This window comes from Vigna umbellata, chromosome 4 (genome assembly GCF_029865625.1).
Source record: "Vigna umbellata cultivar VRB3 chromosome 4, Vumbellata_1.0, whole genome shotgun sequence".
Lineage (NCBI taxonomy): Eukaryota > Viridiplantae > Streptophyta > Magnoliopsida > Fabales > Fabaceae > Vigna > Vigna umbellata.
In genome coordinates this window covers 40,982,400-41,004,681 of record NC_142168.1, presented here as the reverse complement: position 1 = coordinate 41,004,681, position 22,282 = coordinate 40,982,400, and the positions used below count along the sequence as shown (strand labels likewise).

General features: G+C 35.0%; 1 protein-coding gene across 2 annotated transcripts in view; it reads right to left on the bottom strand.

Moving 5' to 3' along the window:
* LOC148200212 (cleavage stimulation factor subunit 77-like) overlaps window positions 1-22,282 on the bottom strand; it is a 50,890-nt gene that overhangs the window by 19,634 nt on the left and 8,974 nt on the right. For both annotated transcript variants that reach the window (XM_088112120.1, XM_088112119.1), the window contains exons 9-17: window positions 19,358-19,404; window positions 15,630-15,693; window positions 14,213-14,333; window positions 10,641-10,699; window positions 10,373-10,441; window positions 9,830-9,970; window positions 9,048-9,112; window positions 7,177-7,273; window positions 3,299-3,358 (exon numbers count right to left, since the gene is read on the bottom strand). In XM_088112120.1, coding sequence (XP_087968246.1) covers window positions 3,299-3,358; window positions 7,177-7,273; window positions 9,048-9,112; window positions 9,830-9,970; window positions 10,373-10,441; window positions 10,641-10,699; window positions 14,213-14,333; window positions 15,630-15,693; window positions 19,358-19,404 — 723 coding nt within the window. The remainder of the gene's footprint in view (window positions 1-3,298; window positions 3,359-7,176; window positions 7,274-9,047; window positions 9,113-9,829; window positions 9,971-10,372; window positions 10,442-10,640; window positions 10,700-14,212; window positions 14,334-15,629; window positions 15,694-19,357; window positions 19,405-22,282) is intronic.

Here is a 22,282-nt window from a genome sequence, read left to right as displayed (position 1 = left end):
GAAGCTTTTGCGAGTTTACATAAACTCTCAAGTTTGATAACCTTGGTTATATCTCAAAGGAAGTATGCATTGGATATTTTAGCGGAAAACGGGTCAATGAACTCAAAATCTTGACACACCCATAGATCCCAATACCAAACTCCTACCAAGAGGAGCCTCTCTCATATCTTGAGAAGTACACAATATTAGTTGGAAAATTAAATTATATTATTGTTATTCGTCCTAAAATTTCCTTTGAGGTCACTTTGGTGAATCAATTTCTTAATTCCTTATGTATAGATCATTGGAATGTAGTCATTTGTATATTAAAGTACATTAAAGGATCTCCTAAAAAAGGTTTGCTATATGGTCATTGTACTAATACTAAAGTTGTCCGCCATTCAAATGTTGATTGTGCAGGATCTCCTTCTGTTTGAAGATCTACTTCTGAATATTGTGAATCAGTGGAGGTAACTTGATTTCTTGGAAGAGCAAGAAACAATTTATTGTAGCAAGATCTAGTGCAGAATCAGAATATAGAACTATGACATTAGGCACTTGTGTACATGTTTGACTTAAACAATTACTTAAAAGAATTTCAATTTGGAGATGTCACTCAAATGACACTTGTATACAACAATGAAGTTGCTCTTCATATTAGCACTAACTCTATCTTTCATGAAAAGACTAAACACATTGAGATTGATTGTTATTTTATTCAAAAAAAGATTTTATTTGGAGACATAGAGACTAAGTTTGTTAACTCAAGTGATTGGTTAGCAAAATATTTTTGGAGACTTAGAATTGAATATATTTCTAACAAACTTAGTACATACGATTTATATGTATCAGTTTGAGGGGAAATGTTAGATATAACAAGCTTAGGCTCATCATTTTTCTATTTATAAATGCATAACCTTACGTGGTTAATACACATTAGGGTTTTTGTTAGGATATAGGATGATAGAATAGATGGGTTTAGAAGTTAAGGGTATGGGGGTGTCGGTTGTAAAGGGGGGAGCGGGTCAGAGCTGCTATAAATAGAGCTCTTGTAACTCTGTAGGGGGTATCGAATATTCATTGTCATGGCCGCTCTTCGACAATGGCCTCTTTACCAACTTGATGTCAAAAATGCTTTCCTTAATGGTGATTTGCATGAAGAAATTTATATGGAGCAACCGCCTGGCTCTGTTGCTCAGGGGGAGTCATCTGGATTGGTATGTCAGTTTCGCAAATCCTTATATGGCCTAAAACAGTCTCCTCAGGCCTGGTTTGGTAAATTCAGCTGTGTTGTTCAACAATTTGGTATGTCTCGCAGTGAAGCGGATCATTCAGTGTTCTATCGCCACTCAAGTGTTGGATGTATCTACTTAATAGTGTATGTCGATGATATTGTTCTCACTGGAAGCGACTATCTTGGCATCTCTCAGATGAAACAACACCTTTGTCATCATTTTCAAGCCAAAGATATTGGCAAACTCCGGTACTTTTTGGGTATTGAAGTAGCACAATCCAATGCTGGTATTGTCATATCTCAGAGGAAGTATGAGTTAGACATCTTGGAGGAAACAGGGTTAATGAACTCTAAATCTGTTGAGACACCTATGGACCCTAACATCAAACTCCTACCAAATCAGGGGGAGCCTTTCTCAGATCCTGAATGGTACAGAAGATTAGTTGGTAAATTAAACTATCTTACTGTTACGCGTCCTGACATTTCCTTCGCAGTTAGTGTGGTGAGAAAATTTCTAAACTCCTCATGTGAAGACCATTGGGATGCAGTTGTTCGCATACTGAAGTATATTAAAGGATCACCTGGAAAAGGCTTGCTATATGGTCCTAACAACGATACAAAAATCGTTTGCTATTCAGATGCTGATTGGGCTGGTTCCCCTTCTGATAGGAGGTCTACTTCTGGATATTGTGTCTCTATTGGTGGCAACCTGATATCTTGGAAAAGTAAGAAGCAAAGTGTTGTGGCAAGGTCCAGCGCAGAAGCAGAATATAGAGCTATGGCATCTGCTACTTGTGAGCTTGTGTGGCTTAAACAATTACTTAGTGAATTGAAATTTGGAGATGTCACTCACATGACACTTATATGTGATAATCAAGCTGTTATTCATATTAGCTCTAACCCTGTCTTCCATGAGAGAACCAAGCACATTGAAGTTGATTGTAATTTTATTAGAGAAAAAATCATATCCGGAGATATCAAGACTGAGTTCGTTAACTCAAGCAACCAGTTGGCAGACATATTCACCAAGTCCTTACGAGGACCTAGAATTGACTATCTTTGTAACAAGCTTGGAACATATGATTTATATGCTCCAGCTTGAGGGGGAGTGTTAGATGTTAAGTTGTGTGTTTATGTTAATTGGGCTCAGCCCATTCTGTATTTAGGGTTTAACCCTTATCTTACATTATAAATAAACTACAGTTTGATAGGGGGCCAAACGGGTATGGTTTTGACCATTAAAGGACGAAACTCGAACGGGGTTGCCCATTATAGGATGAAACCGAACGGTGTTGACCAATAAAGGACAGAACCGAACGGTATTGACTAAGGTGTTCAATCAAGGAGGGAAGAAGGTATTCAGCAAGGGGGATCCAACACTAGCTAGAAGGTGAGGGGAGCAAGAAGCTTTGTTAGAAATAAAGGAAGTAGAACCGTGGACCTTGGTGTGGGATTTGGGGGTGATAGGAAGGAAAGAGGAAGAATGGAAGATAATGGAGGAGGAATTGCCACCACCTAAGCCTCCCGACCTGAATTGGTGGGCAGTAGCCAGTGGATTCTCTTCAGATGATAACAAGATGATGAAGAGGAGCCAAGAGACCAAATTTTACGATTCTAACCTTGAGGACAAGGTTGTTCTGCAGCGGGGTGTAATGTTAGGATATAGGATGATAGAATAGATGGGTTTAGAAGTTAAGGGTATGGGGGTATCGGTTGTAAAGGGGGGAGCGGGTCAAAGCTGCTATAAATAGAGCTCTTGTAACTCTGTAGGGGGTATCGAATATACTTTGTGTAAAGTCAGGCGTTTTAGCTTGTAGAGAGGGGTTATGCCCTCAGCCAGGAAGGTTATGCTCCCAACTCATTCTTGTAAATAGGTCTCTTTTACTGTGAATAATACAGGAAACCCATTGTTTCTTTCTGTCTCCATCTTTTGATTGAGTTCTTGTTAGGTTCCAAACCCAGGAACCTAACAGTTTTATTCTATGTTTCTCTTTCTTCTATTTCAACACTAATTATGCACATGACACCCTGAAGAAACAACTTGTGATTGCATGGAGAATAGTGTATAATAACATTTGAAGAAACCTTCAGCATGCTTGCAAGATCCCCATAAGTTTGCTCAAACTGAGTGAACTTTTTCCAGACCTACAATAAGAATAATTACACATAAATGAAAAACCAGTAAACAACAATCTCTTGAATTCTTCTATTGAATGAGTATATATAAGCAAAATTAACACAAAACCAAACATGTGGAATAATATCGGAAAAAAATTATGCATTTCAATCTAAAAATGTACTACACTATTCATTGGTTTTCTACTTAGCCTATCTTTGGGTTTCAGCTCATAGATTGTGTTTGAATCTTAAAAATATATCTTAACCGTGGATAATAAGATTAATTGGGTGATTCTATATCTATATGTTGAATATCCTATTTCCACTAAAGATAAGACAAATATATAAGTGGATGCAAATATCATAATAACAAATCGGATCGGTTTTGTAACATTGAGTTAAGTTCAAAGTTTACTTTCTAAGATTATGTTATTAGCCTAGAATAGGGTAACTAAATAATTTTTAATTGTGTCCTCAATATTTTGTAATTATATTTTCTCCCTTGTAAATGCAATAGCTCTTTGTCTCTCTTTCTTTCTCTCTTCCTTAACATGGTATCCTATCTGTTGAAACAAGTGCCAAATTGGACATTTACCATACAATAAATATAGATTGATTGAATAATAAATATACATTGATTGTAAGAAATCCCTAAAATTAAAGGATTGGGACCAGGAGTTTATTTTGTAGATTTGCTCCTGATTTAGTCTTTACTTAAGGACATTTACTTCCTTTATTCTAGATATTCATTTCCTTTATTTTAGGAGATTTATTTCCTTTTATTACGATTTTGTTTTTCCATTAAATACCAATGTATTATTTCTTTCTAAAATCAAGAAAAGTAATTCCACAATTATTGCTTGTTGCCTACACATTTGTTCAGATACTACCAAAGCAACCTTAACTGCTGCAATTCACCCTAATAGCCACTATTGTTGTTTTTCTCTTCTTTGTAAAATCAAGCATTAGACAGCCAGTTGCTGATTTGCATAGACGACGTCTATTCCAAAATCAACAAAAAGCAGATTCCAGCTTTTCACAAAAAGACTAGTGAACTGGAAGGCATTAGAGCTTCATACATTTCTCAAATGGTCATAACTTGTGTGAACCTATCCAAGGGAAAGGGGTGCCTTTCTCATATCCTTGAAAAGGGTCCCAGGAGAATCCAACTTTTCCTTCATGGAATGAAAAGGATTCCATGATCATGACCAGGTGGTGGGATTCCATGGAGCCCAACATAAGTGACCCATGTATGTTTCTTAAAACAGTGACGGATATATGGATTTAATCAATCACATGTATTCTAAGGCAATGATGTTAAATAAAGAACCAAAGGGGTAATGTCAGAGATAAAATAGGTTGTTAATTATTTAATTTAGAAAATTTACTTTATTTAAAAAGATTATGATGAAAGATAAAATGGTTTATTTCAACGCTTTATTTGAAGATTTTCTAACAAATAAAAAGGTTTAGTAATTATTTTAAAAGATTTATTTTATATAAATATTTTCTAAAAATTAAAAGGTTTAGTAATATTTTTAAAGATTTATTTAATTTAAATGATTTTCTAAGAAATAATAAGATTTGTGTGAATAATATTTCAATTAAAAAAACTTGTTGGGAAGCTCATTTACTGTGAATAAAGGCAAATATCAAAAACTTGTTGGGAAGGAAAATATCAAAAACTTGTTGGGAAGGCAAATATCAAAAACTTTTTGGGAAGCTCATTTACTTAGCTCACACTAGACGGAACATAGCCTATAGTGTGTGACGTTAGGGAGTTCATGCATGATCCAAAGACATTTACAAGCTATAAACAAAATCTTTCAATATTTGAAGACAAGTCTACGAAGGGGATCATTACTCGAGAGAAATGAAAAATTAAAAATTAAAGTGTGTACAAATGCAGATTATGCAGGGTCTGTTACAGATATGGAAAAATCTACCACATGATACTGCATATTCTTTGGTGGAAATTTGATGAGTTGGAGAAGTAAAAAACAAAATGTTGTTGCAAGATCTAGTGGAGGCTGATTTCCGAGCTATAGCACAGGGGTGTGTGAATTGTCATGGCTAAGAAATATTATAAATCATCATAAAGTGGTGTTATATATTGTTAGATATTATATTTATTTACCATATTATGGGCATTTGGGCATAGCCCAAATTTTCCTGTATTATTCTTCATTATAAATATATTACCCTATGTGTATTTTCTACAAAAGGGGAATTACTCCTATATCTATTTTTCACTAACCTCAACAAGTGGCATATGACAAACCTATCGTTTTTTGTGATAATAAGTCAGCTATTAACATTGCTCACAATCTAGTTCAGTATGAAAGGACCAAACACATGAGGAAGACCGACACTTTATAAAAGAGAAACTAGATAGTGGTCTTATCACTACTTCCTACAATCCCATATGGGCTTCAGCTAGCAAATTTGTTTAAAATAGGAATACCTATCGTTTTTTTGTTGCCAATGGCTCTTTAGCTACAGTTGCAGGATATAGGGATACCTATTTACCCTCCAAAGTCTTAAAAATGTTCTGCATGTCCCAAAACTTTTGACAAATCTTATCTCCACAAAAAAACACTAACATATGACCTCAATGGCTTTGCAATGTTTTGACCATCTTTGTGTGTTTTTCAGTATAAGGACTGAGGGAGGAGGATTGGACTTGCCGAGGAAAGAAATCGACTCTACTACCTAGAACCATCCCAAGAATCCAAATTTGTCCAACCCATGTCTCTACTCAGCATATCAAATGAAGACACTCTTTGGTTGTAGCATTGTCATAGGACATCCATCAATTTCTGTTTTAAAAGTATGTTTCCCATTTATTTGAAAACCTAGATACCTCAAAACTGCATTGTGAGGGCTGTGAATTAGCCAAACACACTCGTGTGTCCTTTCCCATTAGCAATAATAGAAGTTCAAACCTTTCCAATTAATCCACAATGATATATGGGTACTATCTACTATACCTAATATTTCTGGAGCACATTGATAGTAATCTGTGTTGATGATTGCACTAGAGTTACTAGGATCTATTTGCTTAAACAAAAATCTGACATGAGCATTGTTATTCCCATCTCCCATTCAATTATTCAAAATCAATTTGGGATCCACAAAAAAAGATTTAGGTCTGACAATGCTAGGGATTATTTCAACCAAACTATGATTGCTTATTTTCAGTCCAAAGGGATTAATTCATGCCATTTCATGTCTCTATACTCCCCAACAGAACAGAGGGGCAGAGAGGAGAAATAGGCACCTGTTTAACACTACCCAAGCACTTCTCTTTCAAGGAAAAGTTCCAAAAAGTTACTGCGGAGAATCTGTCCTCACTGCTGCATATTTGATAAATAGACTTCCCTCACAAATACTAGAGAACAAGTTCCCTTGAAACAGTTAAATTGATTTCCCTCATTTAAGATCTCAAATGGCCTCATTCCTAAAATATTTGGGTACTCAACTTTTGTACATATCCATAACCAAAATAGAGACAAACTTGATCTGTGGACTGTTAGATGTGTCTTTCTTGGTTATTCAACAACTTGTATCCATCATATGCTGCATTCTTAGAAATATTATTATAGGGAAAAGAAATACAAAAGTGTGGGAAGCCAAAGAAAACCCACTAAGAGAAACAAAAGTGCAGAATATAGTGGTATCACATACATATCTATTTCAATATATTGTTCCCTAATGAGCTAAAATCTAGTATCATGTACCTGATTTAAGCAGAAGTATAACCTACATGTTATTAACTAAGCTTCTAGTAAGGTTCCAACAAATCTTTTTTTTCAAAGAACTAGAGAATAGGAAGCAAGGCCTACCTCAACTGACTCTTCTGGTGGAAGTGAACTTAACGCCCTCTCAAATAAAGCTCGTATGTTTTGGTCATCATTCATTCGTATCAAGAAATCAGCATATCTGATATATAGTGAAAATAGTCAATATTCTTTTTGGTACGAATGGAATTATCGTTAATAAAATGAGGATGTCACACCCATATACAATTTAGATAGATAAAATGGAGGAAAGCATTGGAGTTATTTGGGTCACAAACTACCTAAGGTTTATAGTACTGCTATACATCTAGTATTATATGATAGTAAAAACTGGAATTTAAAGAGATAAGATGAGAGTAGCAAAAATGAGAATAATAAGAAATGTGTTGCCACACAAGAAAGAACAAGATATAGAGAGAGACATTGATTGGACATTATCGGAAACAAGCAAAGTCTATTCTAGTAATAAGACTGTGGAATTGATATGCTAGTAATAAAACTAAGATACAACCAATGTACAAAATGAAAACTAATAGGAATAAAATCTAAAACTTCCTAAAATATCTTGACATTACAGAAAAATTCACCAACAATCTACACTCCACAGTCAATGCCAATTATAAGAGACAACAAATAATTGTGAAGGAAGAGTATGACAAAGATAAATGCAGAGAGGAGCCTCTCAACCAAAGTTGAAACTAGAGAAACAATGGTCAAAACAAGGAAGAGGAAGTCTTTTGCAGAGAAGACGTGCAATTGTCCCAATGACAAAGGGTGGCCAGTGATAGACAGAAGACAGATGCAGCCAAGGATAATGGTGGATGGCAATGAACATTAAAACTAGAAGAGAGGGATCAACTCATTCTGATTCCAACTTAAGACTGAAAATTTGAGAAAAATAACTTAAGAGATTGATTATCTCTCAACTGATTTTTGTTATTTATACAAGAAAATTACATTAGGAATATCGAGGTAATTAATGTTAATAAGTAAACAGCTCATAGGTAAAGTTTCCAATACAACTACTACCTATATTTAATACCTATTCTAACACCACTAATTCACCTGGTACATTAATTGGAGATGAATCCAATGCTCCCAGAGATAAAGAGTTGAGTCTACTGAAGATAGCAGAAAACCCAAAAGGAGGCAAAATAATTACCCAGTTCCAAAGCAAAACCAAGGTTTTGACAAAATTTAAAAACTTAATAAATACTGACAAGACACCCTTTCTTGGTTTAGCATCAAGTTTAATAGACAATATTTGAAATCTTAATGACTTGGACATACCTACTTGCCTTGAGGAAAGGGGTTTAGGTCATGCCTCCATCACAATTGGAATCATTTCATTTTTAAAGGTTGTCGGAGAGCTTTTCTCACCACCTTGGACATTAGCACTCAATAGTGGTAGAATTTAAGTCACGAAGATGTTAGCTCTGAAGGACTTGGGTATAATAACAATTTGTATGGGATGCTCAATAGAGTATTTAAGTATTTGATACCCAACACATTGGAAATCATTTGCATTTTGAAAGGTTGTCGCAGGGCTTTTCTCACCACCTTGGACATTAGCACTAAATAGTGGTAGAATTTTAAGTCACGAAGATGTTAGCCCTCAAGGACTTGGGTATAATAACAACTTGTATGGGATGCTCAATAGAGTATTTAAGTATTTGATACCCTCCCTCCCACCCTCACCAACACCCCCTACACAACTAAGTCCCTACCACATTCTGACAACTTATGTGTTAAGACCATTTGTGGGACTGCGTTGTAAAAAAAGAGTACTTTGGAAGCATGCATACAGAAAAAAAAAATGTTATTTGTTCCTGTGACATGAAAAGAATAAAGAATCAAGCAAATATAGGTGTGCAACCCCAAGGAAGCATAAGAGATATCAGAATTGTAGAACTCACTCGAGAATATAAACAGGTTCATGCATAAAGCGTTTTAGTCCAGCTTCAAAAACATTATGAGCCATCTGCATGGAATAAACGAATAAAACAATAATATTTATTGTTACTTATCAGAACAAACAAGAAATATTTAATTTCTCAAATTCTATTTTCATGATACAGCCCCTTATTTATGGACAAAATTAGTCTCAGAAGAAACCAAATCTGCCACAATCAGGGAGAAAAATCAGAAAGCAACAAATAGCCTATCACCAACGATCTTTTATCATAATTCAAATTTCATTAAGTCTCATCCTGGACATATGTATTGCAAAATCAATACAACACATAATTAGGAAACAATTGTGACAAACTTTCCCGTATCCATAAAGTATTTAGTAATTTACTAGCTAGAAGTAAAAACTTAAAATATATATATATATATATATATATATATATATATATATATATATATATGTTATTGTGTTAAATCTCAATGGAAAGAATGAGCAAGAAAGGCAATCCTTGGACATTTTCCTTATTGTAAGATAATTACTTCATTTTGAGAGCCAATGACACCAACAACAAAAGGCATTTTCTTAACTAAAATTAAGTATATTTACAACAGCTTGCACTTCCATATATGTATATAAACATATTCAACTAATGCAAACACCAAAAACATTTCCAGGCACACATACAGCAGAATCATTAGTATAAAAAAAGATTGTATGCGAATAAATAATTGTACCACCTGTCTAAAATACATTGGTCGACAAAATTAAAAAGGGAATAGTACGAACCTTTGGATCCTTATCAAGACAAAATGCCATTGTAGCATAAGCAACATAAACATGATAAGTACAGCTTGGGGATTTTCGCGCATCCAGAAAGTACTTCCTAGCAGCTTCAACACCTTCAGTCCTTCTAAGAAATCGCATGAACTGTAGCAAGAAAAAGAGGTCAAATTTGCTGCAAGAAAATCTATCAAAGAAAACACTAAAATGAACTGCACAAATCCCATAACATTGTCAACTAAGGAAGCTAAAGCAGAGAGAAAAATACAAATTTATGTTTCTACACAAACGTGATTTCCATGGATGAATGTCTATTCAAGATAAACGTGTGTAGAAGTAGAATCCACCACTATAAAATGCAACAGAAAAAAAAAATCTGTAGACAACTCTGTAAATTCCTGACAATCTCAAGCAGCACTACTTTATGACTTGTTCAATGATTTTCAAAACTTAATATCATAATACAAATTGATTAACATATATATACATGTACGAAGCATCCAACACTACCATTGAGCCCTAAAAGCATTAGCAAACTATTTCACGTACTTGAATATGAGAAAGTGAGGTTGCATTGACACCGTCTCCCAAAAGGCTTTCATATATTTTCTTTGCAGCCTAACATAAAAACAAAGGAAATTAATTCAGTTAAATGATTAAAAACGAAGAAAAATAATAAACAAACAAATTTTATATTTACAAGAACAATACAAAAAATTTAACTATGTACAATGACTCAATCTTTTTAATAATGCATAACCTCCAATAATACTAAATGACATTCATCACTGTACGTTTTGCAACACAATTACAATACCTGAATTGCTCCACGAGACTCCTCAAGCTCTGCACAAGCATATCGCAGCATTTCTGAATCTGTTAACAAATGAAATGACAAGGCCTTTTTATGCATAATTAAAAGTCACACAGTACCCAAAAGAAACATATAAGCCTTAATTTTCACAAAGATCAGATAAGTTAACACAAGAAGTTCTGGAAAAAAAAAACGAATGTCATCGGTAATCATGGAATTTCATACTATATGTTGAAATGAAAGATATAGAGAGGGAGAGAGAAATAGGCTAAATCCCATGTGTAAAATACACGGTAATGTATTTATAATAAAAAACGAGATTAGACCTAATATAGGCTAACTCAATGGGTTTGATCCTTTGATGAAAAAGAAGATTAGACCTAATATAAAAAACAATCTAATTGTCACATATAAGTGTTATTCGAATGACATCACCAAATAGTAATTCCTCAAGTAATTATGTATGCCCATAGCTCTATATTCTTCTTCTTCCCTAGATATTGCAACAACATTTGTTTCTTACACTTCCAAGACATCAAGTTACTACCAATGGAGACAAAATACCCAGAAGTCGATCTTCTATTAGGAGATATTGCTCAATCAACATTTTAAATAATAGACAGCTTTAGTATTGTTATTGTGATAGCAAACATTCTCCAAGAGACCATTTAATGTATTTCAATATACAAATGACTACATTCCAATGATCTACACATGGGGAATTAAGAAATAGAATCACCACACTAACAGCAAATGAGTAATATTAAGATAGGCCTTACTGTACATCATAGGATTTGAGAGAGGCTCCCCCTATTGACGTAGGAGCTTGGTATTGAGAAATTGGACATTCACACTCAACTATAAGAGCCAAAGGGGATGGAGGAGTTGCAATGTTGTTAAACTCAACAATCAAATAAAGGGATCAGAAAGACAAGAAAAGATCTTAACTTGAGGATTGTAACTCAACTCGTATGACGAGTTAAAAAAAAAAGTATATTCATAAAGAAATATTATATTCATAAATAGGTTTTTTATTAAAAATAATATATAATGATAAAAATAACTTACACATAATAATAAGTTTAAATACTAAAATTTAGTACATAAATCCACCATAAAAAGAACCAATAAGTGGGAATGATATATTTTCTTTCAAAACTCGACCCAACAAAAGAACCAAGGGAACCAGATTAGTAAAAGGATCCCTAGAAGGAACAGAGGTGGAGAGCAAATCAAAAAGTAGAGAAATAGAGGCTAAGTAACGTTGACTGCAAGTGTGCCGAGTGTCGACAACTACGAGGGCAGCTAGCACCGACCATTGCGAGGGTGGTGATCACCGATGACTACGAGGGCAGCGAGCACCAGCGACTGCAAGGGTGGCGAGCATCGACAACTACGAAGGCAAGGAGCTTCAAAACATGCAATGGTGATGCTTTTGTATGCGAATGTAACCCTAGTTGGAAAAGGTAAGAGTATTGGGCTTCTCATGGGTTGGGCCAATCATAGGACCAAAAGGATCAACACGGCCCACAATCCCCTATTCAACGAGCACCCTCGCATACTCGCTCCAATATGCACCATTTAAGATCCGCCCTCCGCGTTTACTCACTTCGTGGTCCAAACTCACAAGATCGTGCGAGTTTACAATCTTACCCGCAATTTTAACAACACTGAGGAGTTGGCCCTAAAAGTGAGTAATTTGGTGAACAATTGGATAGTTGCAGTTGAGTGTACACCTGGAGTGTTGGTGGAGGTGGGGGATCTTTAAGGGCACTAAATGCAACAAGAGGATCACAGACAAGAGAGATATTGACTATAAAGGAAAAACTCGGTGAAGGTGACATGCTAAAATGAAATAGCAAGTAAGAGAAGGCGAGAAGCTTGTGTATCCTTTTATATGACCTAGTGAATTCAAAAAGGACACATTTGTCTAACCTAAGACATAATTCCTCAACATCAGGACTAAAATTAGAACAAAGGATGTGAACCCAAAAACTTTAAGAGGTAAGGGACGGAAAGGCTCATGAAGAAATAAAATAAAATGAGAAATTTTATCATCAAAGACCGAAGATGAAATGCGATTAATGAGATAACATGCACTGAGAAGAGCCTCACCCCCAAAATCATAAAGGAACCTCACTAGGGATTAAAATTATACGAGTTGTTTGAACAAGATGTCCATTATTGCACTCAGGCACGGTATTTTGTTAGGTGTATAACCAAATGAGGTTTGATAAAAATGCCATGAGAAATCACAGAATTTTAAAAAGAATGAGAATGATACTCACAACATTAGTATCATTTTATCATCTAAGATCGAAGATGAAATGCGATTAATGAGATAACATGCACTAAGAAAAGCCTCACCCCAAAAATCGTAAAGGAACCTCACTAGGGAGTAAAATTGTACAAGTTGTTTGAACAAGATGTTCATTATTGCACTCAGGCAACGTATTTTGTTAGGTGTATAACCACATGAGGTTTGATAAAGAATGCCATGAGAAATCATAGAATTTTAAAAAGAATGAGTATGATACTCACAATATTAGTACTATACAAAGTTCGAAAAGAAATTCCAAATTGATTTTTAATTTCATTGTACAATGATTGAAATTGTAACAATTTTTCACTAAAATCAGCCAAGTACATCTCAAATAATCATCAATAAAAGTGACAAAATATTGAAATCCTAAATTTGACTTAACACAACATGGTCCCTAAATGTCAGAATGAACTAATACAAAAGGAAACGAATCACGTTATGAGACACTTCTAGGGAAGAAACTACAACTGTGTTTTCCTAATTGACACAACTCACAAAAAAAACCTGGTAACTTAGACAAACTACTAAATCTTGGCAAGGCTAGGACAACCCAATTGAGCATGAATAAGAGGGAGATGAGTCGGACGACAATGACTGCCACGTGTAGTGAGAACTGATAGCAACGGTGAGCATTGGCGTAGCACTTGGAGGCACGTCAAACCTCCAATCACTGTGATTTTTGCAACACAGTGATCACCTGACTAGCTCAAAAGCAGAAGCATAGTGTCACCAATCCAAACAACAGTGGTGGCAACAATGGTGAGAACGATGGCAATGATGATGGCTACAATGCAGCAGCAAGACCAAACTGGGTGGTGGTGAAAAACAATGGCCAAAAAAAATTAAAATCAATGTCGGAAATAAAAAGATTTCAAAGAAAAAAAAAATAGCATGGGTGAACTATTCACTAAGTAGGCAAGGATTAACCCTAGCTCTATATACTATGTTGAAATAAAAGAGAGAGAGGCATAGGCTTAATCCCTTGTGTAAAGTAAAAGAGAGAGAGGAAAGGGTAATGTATTTATAATAAAAAAACATACAAAAAATATAGGCTAGACCCATTTCATGATTAATACAAATGGCATAATATCTAACACTATAGATGACAAATTTCTTTATAACAATTGTATCATGGCTTAGAATAACTATTTTAAAACAAACAAAAAATCAAGAATGTCGTGAACACAAATATAATATGCACTCATGTACATCAAAAAATTCAGCATAGCTAGAGAAAGAAAACATTACAAACCAGGGAGAGCCTTCAGAGCCCTTTGAAATACTTTGATTGCTGCATCTATGGAACCACCTTTTGCATGCCATGTAGCATAGTCATACCATATATCAGGATAATGGTACATATACATCAAACACTAGATAATAGCAATGTAGTTAGATATTTCATAAACAATGGAACAAATCAACACAAGATATTCCACATTAGCTTCTCCAAAATCTTATTTTTAACTCATTCAAATTAATTTTAAGCAATGGAAAAAGTAGTTTCATTTTTCCTTCACATATTTCTCTCTACAAGTGTCTATTAAAAAGTTCATTAAAATAGTAATATGAGACCTATATCTGTACAATACAAACGTAACCTATACAAGTCAACTATATTATACTAACAGACCCCCTGAAAACTCAATAGGAATATTTTTCAGAAGAAAAATTCTTCACATTAAGTTTGCCCTGAAGAAAAACAAAGCAAGTTGAAGAAAGAGACTTAGTTAAAACATATACCTAACTCACACTAATAAAGATAGATAACAAAGCCTAGATGGGAAGAATAAAGTCCACCAAATAATAAAGATAGATATCAAAGCCTATTTGGGAAGCTAATCTACCTAACTCACACTAGGCTCAACATTGGATTTGCTGTGAGTTTAGCTAGTTGTTATACATCTAATCCAATTGAGTTCCACATGAAAAGATAATAGGTAGAACGAAAGGCATCACCCCATGATGGATAGGTACAACACCAAGTAGAACGAAAGGCGTCAACTAAGTATCTATTCTTTCTCTCTGCTTTACCATTTTGCTAAGGTGTATGACAACAAGTGAAATAGTGTAAAGGAACTTGCATAGGTAAAACAGTTCCTCCAAGAACTAAAATTTTGTAAGATTCAGCAAATGATGTAATGGGATAATCAAACAATTACCACATTGCTTCCAATCATGGGTTGCATGAGAAGACCAAACACAAAAATTGACCATTTATTCAACATAACTTATGGCTCAAGCATATTTGTCCTAAGTTAGTCCGATCCAATGATCAACTTGCGGACATTTAACAAAATCTTGAGACAACCTTGGATTAAATTTATTCATTCCAAGTTTGGCACCTTCAATCTTTATGTTCATATTAAGGGGGATTGTTAAAATAGGTTCAAAATAGGCTTACTAAAAAGTTGCTTTTAATTGTACTTATATCTACTAAGGTCCTAGAGGTGTCTTTACTTGGTTTCTACTTTTTTCTCACTTTCATTGTATCTCAGATTAATATATAATTTCTATATAATACGAGAACATACAAGAGACTTCGTACAAGCTCTCTAAAATATATTTTTTTATCAAGTAAAACAAATTATTTGTTTCCCCACATTAATGATAAAATATAATAATAAAGGGATAAAGAATTAAAAACAAATAAATATATTTCTTAGTACCTGCTCATAAGTAAATATAATTCGTTTGTTGGAGGAGGCGGTATCTATTCTCTGTGGATTTCCTCTGAAATAAAATAATGATTAAGTTAGATAGAAAATACAAACTAAACATCATAACATATAACATGATAAGAATATAAAGACATAATGACCAAAGGCATTAGATCCGGGCTACCATAATTTCAAAATGATAAGTATGGCCAAAGATGACAACCCCCTAGAAGGTTATAACTTTTAAATCCAATATGAAGTCTAAAGAATGGTTTTACATCTTTTATTTTATAACAAGTGCATTTAGAACTTTTGAACAATACAGTAGAACACAAACATGTAGTTAACATACAAGACCACTCTAGAAGCCCCACTTAACAAGGTAAGCTTTATGATCTTAGGCATGATATCAAAGCCTTTTCTGGTTTTTGGCATAATATTTGTCTCAACAGAAGTGCATCATGAACATTATAGTTAAAATCAATATTTCACTCATAAAATAGTAAGATCCTACGATTTTATACACTAACATCGCCAGGATTGTCAAACAAATTCGTAAAATCATGAGAATCAGTGTTTTTTTCTAAATTTTTCATTGAACTACATCTTCACCTTCTTGGATGAATGAACTCAATTTAAATAACACCTAAACCCAATCAAATGTTAATCCAATTAAAAGCTCGCCTCGTTATGTATTGCCAACCGCATCACCACCCAATTAAAAATTAATGCAATTAAAATTTACCTTTTTTCTTGCAACTGCAACACCTATTCACTTTCTCTGGTGAATAAGGTTTCAAATAAAACAAAATCCAAACTCAATTAAAAATTAAGGGTGTTTTCTGTTGCACCCTTCACCTTCTTGATTGAATGGGTATCAATTAAAATAAAACTCGATTAAGGTACTTTTAACTTCTAGACATCTCTTCACGTAACTTGCATTGGTTACATGCACGTTCATCTCTTCACCCAAATCCAATTAAATGTAACATTAAAAACTTCAAAACAAGTTTTCTATCATTGGTTATGTATATGTATATGTGTGTGTATGTCTATATATATATATATATATATATATATATATATATATATATATATATATATATATATATATATATATATATATATATATATATATATATATATATGTGTGTGTGTGTGTGTGTGTAGAAAGTAAAACTTACAATCAGGGTTATGATCCCATGAATTACGATTTTTGAACCTTTCACAATCCTAAACATAATTTCGATTTTAAATACCTTGCTCTTGAGTTCTCCTCTATAAATCTACAAGTTATTGTGTGAATTGTTGTGGAGACAAATATCACTGATAGGCCAATACTTAACAATTTAAACTTTTGGGAATTTGGACTATGGCACATAATTCTCCAGACAGTTGATCAGCTCACTTAAAAACAATTCTCCTGCTGGAGCCCAACATGTTTTTAGGCCGAATGAGTCATTGGTCCATGACAGGCATGAGGCACTTAACGCATGGAAAGTATATGTGTGTAAAAGGAAGAGTGGAAATCCTAAGGTTGAGGTGGCATGAGCAATGGAGAGATTGTTACAAGGTTGAGGTGGCATGACTAGTGAAGAGGTTGTTAAATGTGAGTGCTTTAATATTTAGACTCTTGAGGGAGAGGGGGATATTCATTAGTTAAAGGAGCTAGGCTTTGGACAATTAGAGGTTTCCTTCACATGTAGTTTCTCTTTTATTGCAAATTGTGAGAAATAGAGAAGATTGGGAGAAAATATCCCTTGTGTCTTTTGCATAGACATAGGATAGTTTATTTATAATGTAAAATATGGACCAATGCCCTTAATACAGAATGGGCTGAGCCTAATTAACAGAAACACACATCTTAACATCTAACACAAATAATACATAATTCCTCAGTTCTTTCATCTTGTTTTTATTCTACATTTATAGCCATAACTCTAGTCAATAACATCTTTGAAAAACTGGTCTATCAAAAGAACTGCTAGATGTTGAAGTTTTCTCAATTCTTTCTACCCATTTAAGTTGTACTTGAACGATATGTCACCAATCATTTTCACTCATCTTCAAATAATTTTTTCTTTTGTGATCATCCCTCTAAGAGTACAGAAAAGAGAGAACAGATCTCCTATGCCCTGCAAGTAGGGTTTCTTGCCAACACTATTGCCCTTGCACATTAGGGTTTTCTTTTCCTGCACCGCTGCCTCTGCAAACTAGGGTTTTCTTATCCTACACCGGACCTTCCTTTTCGGATGCAAGTTGTGCCTCTACCATCTCCACCATCTCTTTTTCGCACCAACTAATTATGATGCAAAAAACGGCCCCATAGACCGCCATGAGAAACCTGCATCGCCACCGCTGTTGTGGTGGCAAACTGCAAAATTGCCCCAATTTCCGTCATGGCACCACCATAATTGACTTTTGATAGCACTGCTTGGAGGAGCAAAAAACAAAATGTAGTAGCAAGATCAAGGACTAAGCAAAATTTCGAGCAATGGCCTAAGGAATTCGTGAACTTCTATGGTTATAGATTACATTGGAAGACCTACGGATAAAGTAGGGTGAACCAATGAGGTAAGGCATGACAGAATTAAACATATTGACGTAGACAAACACTTTATCAAGAAAAAGCCAAAAAGTAGTTTGATTTGCACCCATATGTATCTACTCAAAAATCAACTTGCAAACATATTGGGACTGTCAAAACTGTGCTACTCATGTATTTCAGGAAGTTTTGTTATTATATCCTTGCTACAATTTTATTCTTTAGTACAAGTGTATCTTGGCATTAATACTAGGGTAATGAATTTAAAAGCAATCCCAAAATTACAGGGATTTGTTTCCTTAGAATTACTCTCTATTTCCTAAAATAACAAGCAAGCTCGTTTATTCATAGGTCCAATGGCCTCATTATTGAAATATAGAATACTTATACTATTCTTTTTAAATCTAACAAGGACTTTAATTTCTAAAAATAACCCCACCTGTCCTGTTTTGCTACCCCCTCTCCGAAGTTTTTGCATGATTGCCTATTTCACCCACCATTAAAGATAATAGCTCAGTCTTAAGTAGCTTCAAGTGTTACAATGTGAATCATGCCAACTAGAAAAACATTAGGCCATCAGTTCCAAAAAAAACCAAAAAACTAGAAACAGATGTGACTAAGTTTTCTCTACCATTTTATTCAGATATTTTGATACGTAACTGTGTCATACCTTTAGGTTTTAGATATTTTGTAACCTTTATTAATGAATTCTACCATTGCATTTGGATTTATTTAATGAAAAACATATCTAAACTTCTATCTACATCCATGTCCTTCTTTAATAAGATTAAGAACCATTTGGCAAAAATAGTTGAAGCCTTTCGAAGTGACAATGCTAAAAAATATTTTTTTCTATTGAGCTTTCTTTCTTCTTATCCACATTGAGTATTTTACATCAATCCACTTGTCCTCGAGCACCACAATAAAATGGCATTGCAGAGAGAAAGAATAGACACCTTATGCAATGCAAATGCTTTTGTACATCATTGGGGAGAAACAGTTCTCGTTGTTTGTTCTTTAATTAAAGCAAATTGGTGCAAAAGAAACCGTAGATAAATCCAATACTTTGCCTCAATTGCTTCATCAGTTTGATCAATATCAAGTAGCAGAGATCTAATAAAAACTTATCAGTGAAAATGTTCATGTAATACAATCCAATTACTGGAAAAGAAAAGAAAAACATGTTACTTACTTTTCAAAAGATAAAAGCCTCTTCCATGCAATCCACTGAATTTCTTCCTGTCAGAAGTAATCATGATTTTAGACACGTAACAAGCACAAAATCATGTTGTAGCTTCACTTAACACTTTGTTTTAGGATAGCCAGTTCATGGCATGATCTAAACACTTTCTAACCAAGTGGTCTAGATCTAAATCCTTAACACCCCTGTTCTTTGAAATAAATTTGAATTTCAGCTCAAGACGGGCCTATATATTGTCAATGATTAAAACTCAAAGGGCTCACTTATGTGAGAATGCAGGTTAGAGATATAAAAGTGTAAAACCACCAATATGCTTCTGCGTAACAGAAAGCTTTTTATATAGTTTGCATTTTGGATAAAAGTTTTTATTCTATATAGCATAGAGATTTTGAAAATTTTGTATCAACTTATCAATAACAACAACCCTTATAATAGAATAAGAAAAAGAAAATGAATTGAACTTCTCCAAAATTAAAAACAACTTATGCTCCTCAATGCATTCCAACGGTAGATGACAACACGTATGAAAAAATTGAGGTGCACAAGATAATTTTGCAGAAGTCTCGATCATTCTACACCCTTTGCTCAATTTACTTTCTTCAGGCTAAAATCCTGTCTTTACAACAAATTCACTCAATAATCCCCCCTATACAGAACCCACTCCCTATTTATAAAGTTTCTCTTCCCCTTCCCACTAACTAACTGTCAAATAACTCTTCCCTCCTAACTGCCCTCTCATTTTCTCTTCCTTCTATCCTAAACCCATTATCACCTATTACCCTATATCCTATCAGAACAACCTTGTCCTCAAGGTTGGAACCGAAAAGCTTGATCTCATGGCTCCTCTTCATCAACCTGTTACCATATGAAGGGAACCCACTGGATGCTGCCCTCCAATTCAGGTCTGGAGGCTTGGGTGGTGGCAAATCCTCCTCCAATGACTTCCACTTTTTTTGGATTCTTTTAGCCCAATTTTGTGAAGTCCTCAAAATCTCAACTCTGACTTCATCGGCTCTTGTAACACTTTTGGCAGCTGCTCCATCTACTTGCAAACTCTCATGTAAAATTTCCACACTCTCCATCTGTGTTATTGTTGCCCAGTTCTCACAGAGACTGCTTCTTCTGTTCCCTTCAACTATCTTTAGTAGAGTTGGGGCCAAATTTTTCCAAGAAAGGTGCTTGAATTTTTTATGCCAAGTCTTGCACCCTTGGGCTACATTTTCTTTGCTGTTTGGGTATGCTTTTGTTTATCCCTTGGTGTTTTGAACTTTAGAAGCATTTGTTGCCCCTGTTGTTTGATCTTGGGTGTCAATCCCTTCATAAGTGGTCAACTCTTCTCTTTTCACCCACGAAAAAATTGGTGTCTCCTCACCCTTCCTAGCTCCATTATTGTCAATGGCATCCTCTTCTTTTTGCTCCCAATTGCTTGAATTTTCTCCTCCACCTGAGTGTTTCTTTCCTTTCTTGATATCTTGCAGCAGGTCCTCTCTTGCCCTATAAACAGACTCAACTGGGTTGCTCTTTGACACCATTGTTTTAACCCAGGCCTCAACAATTCTTCCCCTTTCTTTACTGTTTTGACATTCCCAACACAACCTACCACTCTATCTCCACTAAAAACAACAACTTTTGCAACTTTACTTGGAGAAACAAGAGTCACAACCTTCCCATCATGATCTTCACCTGATGTATTTTCCCTCCCAACATGTCACGTTATCCACCCTTGCATCAGAAACTTCTACAACTTTCTCAGAGGCAGCTTCTGTAACTCCTGTAGTTTGGGCTAACTTCTCAAAAACAGAGACTCTATCTCTTCCTCTGAACCCCCATATCAATGCCTCTTTCAGCCCTTTCCAAGAAAGGTTCTTGGTTTTATTTTTCCAGGCCCTAAACCAATAGAGGGTGCCTCCCTCCATGCAGTTGTAAGCCAACCTGAGCCTCTCCTTCTCTCTGACATTTTGGATGTCAAAGAACTTCTCTGCCTTAGAGATCCATCCCAATGGGTCCAGCCCCTTAAACCTGGGCAATTCTTCCTGCTTCCTCCAATTTTGTTCACCCCTGTCTTCCTCCAGCTCTTCTTCTGAACCTTCTTTCTGTCCTTTCATGACAGATTTCTCACTTCTTTCTAAGCCCTTTATGTGAATCTTGATTTCTTGCTTCATTTCTCTCGTTTCTTGCATATTTCTTCTCCATTCTTGCATATTGCTTCTCCATTCTGCCATGCTCATTTTTAGTTTGTTGGTCCTCCTCTCCAAGGTATTGTCTCTTCCTTCCATCACCCTTCTCTCCCAAAGATCCAACACTCCTCTCCTAAGGATATCCGATAGTTCTCCTGTTGATACGGCAGCGCTCTGGATGATCTGACCGCTTCTCGAAACGAAAAGTCAGACCAATTTGTTAGGTTCCTGAGTTTGAAACCTAACTAAGAACACTAACCGTAGGTAAAAACAGTAATGAAAGAATGGGTTTTTCTATTATTCACAGTAAAAGAACTCTCTTTACATAGAATGGTTGGGAGCATAACCTCCCTGGTTAGGAGCATAACCTCCCTCTACAGGCTAAAATCCTGTCTTTACAACAAATTCACTCAATAATCCCCCCTCTACAGAACCTACTCCCTATTTATAAAGTTTCTCTTCCCCTTCCCACTAACTAACTAACTAACTAACTAATAACTCTTCCCACCTAACTCCCCTCTCATTTTCTCTTCCTTCTATAACCCTAGATCCTATCACAATACCTAGAAGTAGACTTTTTGACAGTAATAGAACCTGCATAGTTAGCATTAGTATATATTTTCATAGTCAATGTGTCTTCCCTTTTAAATAATAGCCCCTTTCCAGGATTTGACTTCAAGTATTTGAGAATTTTGTCAACTGCTTGCATGTGTCTCTCTCTTGGGTCATGCATAAATTG